We start from the raw sequence: 8,627 nt of genomic DNA on the forward strand, positions 1-8,627 counted from the left end.
GTATCTGCAATTAAACAGATCTTCCTGTTCCTTCTCTATTATTATTATGGTTGCTATTACAGCCATTTGCAGGGCATCTAAGTGAAGTTAATTCAGAACATAAATGCCTGAAATTGAGGAGGAAGGCAGAAGAAAACATTAAGATTTCCAAGTGGAGATGACATCTGTTGCACTTTGAGCTCAGACTATTTTTGGCAGGAGCAAAACGAAGGCAAGGCTTGCCTTGGGAAGAAGGCAGCGTGACTGCCGGCCCCTGTAATTAGCCAAAAGGCCCGCAGAGTGTGGGGAGGAGGTCACGGAGCACATGGCTCCTGCCGTGGCACTGCTTAATCCAGAATAGTGGCTGCAGGAATGTGAAGCCTAACCAAAGCCCAGGTATTGCAGCTGATCCCCTGCGAAGGCTGGAACCCTTCTTTTGGGACTAACAAGTCGGCTAATGTATAGCGTGCGGCATGCGGGGGGTGCACAGCACTGTAAAGTTTTTGGAGCAGGAAACCTGTAATCCTCTATATATGCACGGAGGACTCAGTCCTTACCAAGTGCCTCCAAACAGGCTCAGAGGTTATAATTATTCAGAGTAAACTAGAGCCTCGATGACCCTAAATTGCAAGCAAACTTCTGAAATATACAACAATAGAGTTAATCATTTATATCTTTGCTTAGTGTAATTGTAGAGGATGAAGAATTAGAGCAGGCAAGATTTCTCTGGCAACCTCTGGGTCTGACTCTATCGTATCTCTTTCTATGTAAACCCCAGACCTGCTGAGAGTCTATGTGCAAACTATTTTCTGCTGATAATTGAAATTGAGTGTAAGGGTTTTTTATGGAGACTTATTTTTTCAAAATTTTTTCTACTATATCTCTTGTCATCTAAGGATGGTAGTCAAGGAAACAAGACAAAAAAAGTGTTTGTTGGGATTTTTACTATAAATATTTTCCCTCTATGATATTTAATAGGAAATCCACATTTTATTTTTCCTAAAGCAACACATTTATTGGTATTGGCTGGGTTAAGGATGTAAAGAGTGAGTATATTACACTCATGAGTCACATGGTGATACACATGGGCTTGATATCAGAAACTATAGATAAAAACCTCCTTTCCACGGCAAGATTCCTTACTTGCTGCTCTCCTCAATGGGCAGCAGCACAGAGGTGTGTTTGTATATTCCCTAGAAAAGCTGGATCCAGAGCCAGTTCCTGGCCTCAATTTTGTCTGCTCCGAACCAAGCACAGTTTCTCTATAGAAATGAAAGCCAAGCAAACATGCAGGTAATAGGGGAAGATGTATTTCAGCCTGCTTTACTCAAGGTATGGAGCTTTACACCAGTTCCACTGCTTGCTTTGATTTCTTTTTGTCTCCATCCCTGTTCAAGCAGTGGGGAAATTCAGTTTCTCAAGAGCGGCTTGACTTGTGGGGTCTCTCAGTTCGTTGTTAGCTGATGGGGTTACACAAAGTGGAAAACTCTCTGGGACTTTAAAATAATGATGTGTGCTTTTTGAGAGGCATTTCCCATCACTTCTGTATTGGATTTCAGAAGCATTTTAGGTAACCAGTCTATTTCTCATGGGTGCCATTGTGGGTATTTCATTTCCCTGTGCATGGATTTGTTTCACAGGCCTGTTTTTGATGTCTGAATAAGACAGCTGGGGACAGCTGGGTGGGGGTAACGTATGCAGGAGTAAGCATAATGATCTAGACAACTAAGAATCTCACAGCTTTAAATATTTCATGAGTCAGCATATTTTAAACTGCACAGGCTATGGCATGGATTGGCATATATTTTGATAATAGTCTTCATTCACTCACTTAAACATTTCTTTAAAGACCTTCAACATTTTTTTCTGGTCTTCACAACTTTGCTGTGATACCTGATGGGGATGCCAGATGGCCCAAAGAGATAAACGTCAAACAAGTAAAGCGTCCCCACATCCAGCCCTTTGATGGTCTCTGTGGTGACAGCTCGCTGGAGATTTATATTGTAGAAATACTTGCACAGCACTTTCTCTGACTTGTGCCGAGATTCGGGTCCAGAGCACCTATCGGCACTCTGCAGTTCCATCCAGACCTGATCTTCTTCAATCCTTTTCTTGTACACACAGTACTTGCTCTCCTCTTGTGTTCCTAGCCAGGCAATGGTGACAGAGTTGCAGGTCCTAAGTTTACTGAAGGACTTGATTTTTAAGCTTTCTGGAAGAAGTGGGAATAAGGGCTTGTGCAAATGGGGGGACACCTGTACTTTCACAGAAGAGTTAGATTCCTCTGTGGACCTCAGCTGCACCAAATATGTGTCCAGCAGCTTTCCCTTCAGTGAGAAATACCTCAGCCCTGAAATGTTCTCAGATGCCACTGTTTTACCATTTTTTGTTATGTGAACCCGTACTTGGCCACGACACAACTGAAAGGTGAATTGTATTTTCTTGTGCCTTGCCTGGTACTGCAGACTGTAGAATTTCTGTGTTTTCCCATCCAGAACAACCTGAATCACTTTCCCATCTTTCAGCTCCACCACCTTAGGCTCAGGTTCTTCCAGGGTTCTTGCAAATGTCCCGGTGTAAGCAGCGCTGGCATTTGTGAGGAGGTTGACAACAAAAATGTCAAAGTAATACTGAGTGCTGGGACTGAGATTGGGCACTGTGTAAGTGTTCTTGGTACCCATACATATCTGCCTGACTTCCCCACTACTTGCTTTGTTGATGATGCTCAATTCACTGTTGGACAATATCATTACCTGCTGTGGTTCAAGAAGGTACGGAGAGAGAGACAGAGCTAATGGAGGTGGCAGTTTCATTCCAGAGGATCTCATTGCTGTCTCAGCAGCGCATAAGCTCTTATAGTTGTGCTTTTCATTAACTAGAAGACAGTACTGGATGTTTTCTCTATGTTGCAAGACAGAGGGACTGTGTTTCCAGGTCAGAGTCACTGTTGTATGCCCAATGCCCATAACATCTATGCGTGGATCCGTTGGAAGTTCTGGATAGAGGTGCCCAGATGTTGTGTCAGTTGTTAAGTACACGGTCACGTGTGTGTCTCGCTCAGTGGATAAGAACTCTAGCATGTAAAGGGCAGGATGAGAAGACACACCCATGTAAGTCTCTACAGAATTTCCCTTATAGTTAAAAATGGTGGACACCATGCTTGGAGCCTTCTGAGATTTTGAGACCTCTTGTGTATCGACACCTGCAGGCAAAAAAATCAGACTTGTAACTTTTGTTTTAACCAATGTGAAACAAAGCACATCACATAGGTTTTATTGTTCATATGTCAGGGAACATACTATTTTCTTCCTGAAAACAATAATTATAACTAAAAATACTTTTTGCTACTGGCAATTTATTAAAATAAAATTGGACTAGCTTTTATTTTAGCAGTGCAGTTGTAGAATTATGTTTTCAAAAAGAATATAATTATAAAACCACAGCTTGCAAAAGCTTGACTTGTATCGTGCGTGATGTCCCTACAATTTTCTTCTTCCAACGGCTGACTCTGGGTACTTTTCTTCAAGGAGACTCATACTTTCTATGAAAGTAGTTTTTTTTGCTTTAGTTTTGTGCCTCCTATGAAGAGGGAAAATGTATTACTTCAGAGGAATGTCCTTTGAACTCCTCAGTCAGATGTACCTGACTTGTTAATGGCAGCTTTCAGATTTTAATTTGAAAAATTAATTTAAAAAATCTTGAAAGAATGGAATTTCCTCTTGGACTAAAGGCAGCATAATGCCCACTGCCATGGTAGCTGATATTCCTAGAAAAATAAATGGATAAATATTCTGCACATCACTGTGGGGAGAAAAATGACTGGTTGAAGTGGCTTAAGCCACAGAAAAAGAGCTGAGACAGAGGGAAGTCTGGGCCAGTACAAACAGCTTATGAAGCGGATCCATGTTTGTGGAGCCCTGAGCACCAGTATTGTTCCCAAATATTACCCTGTAATTTTGACTTTTTCAGATGTAATCCTTAATTTACTTGGGTTGACGGCAAAATCCCACGGGATCCCATGTTTCGCCCATGGAGACAACGACGTCCTCTTCAGCCCATAGCAGTTTACGGGAGAGGGAAGCATGAGATGTTTAAGCTTGTGGGGAATTTCTAGTAACACAACTCCTTGTTCATAACTTGTGCTTTCCCTGTCTCTGCCCAGGCTGACCGAGGGTCTTACCTTGTGCTGCTTTTCCAAGGAAACTTGCTGAAGCCTTGTGCACAAGTATGCTCCATTCGATGGGAACATCACAGGGAGTCACTGTTACTGTGAAAGGTGCAAGGGCTCTGCCTTCCTCCAAAACAAAGTAGTACCTATAAATGTGGATTAAAAATGGGGAAAGTGTCAGGAAATTCAAGTCTGCCCGAGACTCCTTGTAATCAGCCATTCTGATGTGGCTCACTCCACTGTGGGTAGAAATGACTGCTCCCCTTTGAGGTGCATCAACGCAAGGGGATGGTGAATGTCTGAAGAATACATGCTCAGGTTTTTTTCTAACACATAAATATTCACTGGAAGTTTTACCCACTTGACATAGGCAATGTTTTTCCCACTAAATTTTAACATACTTCAGGTGAGTATCGTATCTCAGTACTTACCTGGTTATTTTGGATGATGGTTGTGATAAACTGACTGCCTTCCAGATTACCAGCCATTGGCTAACTCTGAGGAATTTGGTATCCTTTTTCCCAGGATTTCCTGACTGGAGTTCAGTGAAAGCTCTTAGAGCATATACTCTCTCGTATGTGCTTGCATATTTAGGTCTCTCTGGGTGTCAGAGGAAGTGGGTATAACTGAATAGTTTTAGCCAGTCCTGAAGGTGATCAGATGTCAATGGTGGTGTCATCCAGGCCAGCTCTAACTTACTTGCCTTCATGACAGAGGCTGCTCTGCGTGAGCAGTACAAAGCAACATCGGTCTACTCGGTCAGGTTTTGATTCCTGCTTATTTACAGTAAAGCCCATCCTCTTGTCTCGAACCTCTGGTCTTCTGTTTATTTCTGTTGTTTTGGTATATATGGACTATATGCAGCCACAGAAATGTTTGGACTTGGGTCACTCTGCAGTTAAACAAAGGCAATTCGAGGGTTTTTTGTTTGTTGGTGAGGTAAGCCTAGTCGTTATGGGCAGATCACGTCAGCCTAGAGGTCTGGCTTACTTTCAGGATATGGCTACTGGGTCAGAGTCAAGCTTCACTAGAAACAGCTCCACATTCTTGAGTCTTTTACTTTAGACCAAAATTGTCATCTCTTGGTTTCCTGTTTGAATGACTCTGGGGTTCATAAGGCCCTTACCTGATCATCTAAACTGAAGGGGCTTTTGCTTTCTAGTGGCAAACTTAAGGTTATGCCACAAGCACATAGCAAAATTCAGTTTTCTCTGAGATTTCAATACTTATTTGCCTTTAACAAGGAGAGCTCCTGGTTTTGCTCTTGTGAGCATGGTCACATTATATACCACGTGCCATGTTCCAGTCTCTGTGCAATGCATGTCAAGACTGAACCATCTGGCTCACTTTCCGCTCCATGGCCGCTCTGCTCGGGTGCGTGTCAACATCTGTGTGTGGTGGCCACTGTCCAAAGGGGCGTCTGATTAAGCCATTTGAAGTGCAACTCTTCCCAAACAAGCAGAGCGGTCTTTGCTACACAAGGTGCCGTCCCAGTTGTAGTATCTAGATCACCTACATATCTAGACATGGCAGAAAAGTTTGCAGATATTGTGGGGAAGCGAAGAATATGTGGAATTGTGTACTAAGCACTTTTGATCTTGGCAAGCTTTAGTGCCATTCAGCAAAAACACTTCTAGCACGCAGGACGCTGGCAGAAGCTTTTCTGATAAGAAGCCTGTGCAGATATTCTACGGATTTTTGAGATAGTTAATTTGCTAGGTGAAATTCCTGTGTTTTACAGTGAACGTAGGACTGCAGTTCTGAAGCCAGGCTGTTTACATGACATGACCGTTTGCTGTTGGCACCCAGCCGTTCTGTACCAACGCTGCCTCTCTGACAAACACCACACAGAAAGCCACCTGAAACGCGTACGTGGATCTAAATTTCATCTCAGAGGGTCGTTCCAGATCCTGGGCAGCGTAATGACCCTTGAGCTTGACAGCAATGGGGCGTTTCTCTGAAAAGTCAGTGGACACTGATGGAGCTTTTGCAGGTGCATAGCAATTCCTGGCTTGTACTGGTAGCGTGCAAGCAGCGTCATAGGGAAGTATCTGAGAATAGGAGTGGCTGGTCTGCTCTTACCTTTTAGGTATATCCTTCAGGAGGTGAACTGTAGTTTCCTTACCATCAGCAAGTATCAGGGAGTGGTAAAAATTGAAGAGATCGGTCTTGAAGCTCTGTTGGGAACTGGTGGTGAATGCTTTTATGGAATGACACAAGCAAGCTGCCATGAGAAGATGGAGAGGCAGGTAAAACCAGAACCAGGACATCTTCAGCACTGCAAAGTGAGATGACAACAGTGAATGGAAACTGCTCTCTTGGGGGAGGAGTGACCCTCTCCTTCTGTGCCTTTCCTGATATTTATCATAATCACAGCAAGCCAGGCATTCAAAGACTGTCAGTCTCCGTTTTGCTAAATTGCTTAAAGTTCGCAGAGAAATATTTCTCAGAGGATCTCTCCACAAAGATTTAACGGCAGAAGCTGTTATGAAGTCTTTTATTATAGCAAAATACAGTCAATATAGCACAAGTGTAATAACACGAGACAGTTATAAAAAAAACACCTTTCACTGCTGACAATGAGTGGAGAATTACATTCAATATACTTTTCCTAGTTTATAGTGTTTGTTTGATAAATTTCAAGTCTGCGTTATTTATAATGGAACTGTCATTTTCAAACTCACAGGAGGTCACTATATCCCAAACACTGCTTCTGCCATTCTGTCAGAGATCATTTAATTTTTATTTCATCCATCGTGACTGTAGGTATGTGTAGAGAGGAGGATCAGAATAACTTATTCAGAGTGGTTTAAGATACCGTTGGATGAAAAGTGGAGGATCCTGGATGAGAATCCCTAAACTGACACTTAGGAGATTTTAAGCTCTTTGTGTATCTCATTTGGAGGAAGGATTTGTTACTGTAGGGCAGCTGGATAAATAATTCTGAGATTTTTGTATTGCCCAATCCCTCTCACACCTGCATCGCATCCAGCCTATCTCAGCCTTTGCTGCTCACTGGAACTGCAGCAGCTCTATTGTGTTCACTTTGACAAGAGATAAACAAACAAACAAACAAACATGTGTGCCCCTTCCTTTTGCCAGGAGGCTCTATTATCAGCTTTGAATCTATGACAGAAATGTACACAAACAGTCCCAAAATTCATCTCTGTGAGTGCTGACATTATTTAAACTGTGCTGAGTACATTGCACAGAGCTACACAGGTAGGGGAGACTGGTTAGGACAAGAAATTTTGACGGTACGCTACTGTGTGGGGTTACTGATTATCCTGACAACTTTTTTGTTTGCCACATCCAGTTTCAGAAAGAGAGGAAAGTGCAAAAGTGGAAAGGGTTTAAAAGGGAGAGGAAGGAAGGGCATAGACCTTTAATACAGGTGCCAGCTGTAGCTCAGGGATTTGGAAAGCAGAGGGAGCTCTGTGAGCAAGATCCCTTTTTTGAGGAAAAAGTAGCTTATTGCATCTTACAAGCAGCAAGGAGTAAAGATCCTGGCTAAATCTGATTATTGGCTAATGATAGAAGAGACATAAGACAAAGACTCAATCCTTTCTAATTTTTACTCATTTCTGAGATCAGCCCTTTCCTCGTGGTGCCTGCAAATGTGCAGAAGATCTTAGGCAGTCCACACATCTATAATGTGGGAGACCTGCTGTCCGTTACAATTAAAATGACTTTATGAAAGGACCAGTTTCTTTATAAATCCATTTCAAACATGCACATTTAAACTAAGTACTGAATACATCTGTAGATTTTTATGTACATAATTTGTTTTCATCTGTGATTCCCAAAGTAACGCACATATTTAGTGTCAGTGAGACTATTATTGGAATTATCGCTACCAGGTCATCTGAATGTCCTACTTAACATCCTAATAAAGTTAGGATATTCTTTTCCTCTTTGTAACATTTTTAGTACCCAGCTGAAAGCAAGATTAAACAACGCTCTGAACACATTGAAAGAACAGTTAAGATTATAATATCAATTCAATTTTTAATGTTCTTATAACAGAGCTTTCCTTATGACTCTGAGTCACTACTTAGCCACATTGTTATTCTTGTAGTCTAACTATAGTTTACAGATTCAAAATATAACCCCAAATATTTTGTTTTACCTTTGATAGTGGAATCTGGGTTGTGCTGGGCTTCAGAGAGGATTAAAAAAAAAATCTTTCTGCTGCTTAAATGACAGGATCTTGCAAACCACACTGATACCACGGCAGCTGAGCTTTTCTTGTCCAGGAAAACAAACAAACCAGGCAACCAACCAACCTATAATCAGCTTATCCCAAAGAGAACATCATCCTAAAGGCTGATTTCACTCAATTACACAAACAGTATATTCTCAGGCTCTTGGAAATACATTACGCAAAAAATACTCTGCTTACCTATTGTATTCCTGGCTGGATGATCCCCAGACCACTCGCTTGCTTTGCCGAAAGAGTATAAAGTAAAACAACGTAGAC

At 41.9% G+C, this 8,627-nt stretch overlaps 1 protein-coding gene across 1 annotated transcript; it reads right to left on the reverse strand.

The window, feature by feature from the left end:
* Positions 1 to 1,832: 1,832 nt before the first annotated feature.
* LOC309406862 (protein NDNF-like) lies at positions 1,833 to 6,417 on the reverse strand (the record flags this gene model as incomplete). The annotated part of the gene is made up of 3 exons (XM_082002209.1): positions 1,833 to 3,181; positions 4,160 to 4,293; positions 6,230 to 6,417. The coding sequence occupies 3 exons, from the start codon at positions 6,415 to 6,417 to the stop codon at positions 1,833 to 1,835; spliced, it is 1,671 nt and encodes a 556-aa protein (XP_081858335.1).
* Between the last annotated feature and the right edge of the window lie 2,210 nt (positions 6,418 to 8,627).

This window comes from Phaethon aethereus, assembly GCF_964289735.1.
Source record: "Phaethon aethereus genome assembly, chromosome: 7".
Classification (NCBI taxonomy): Eukaryota; Metazoa; Chordata; class Aves; order Phaethontiformes; family Phaethontidae; genus Phaethon; species Phaethon aethereus.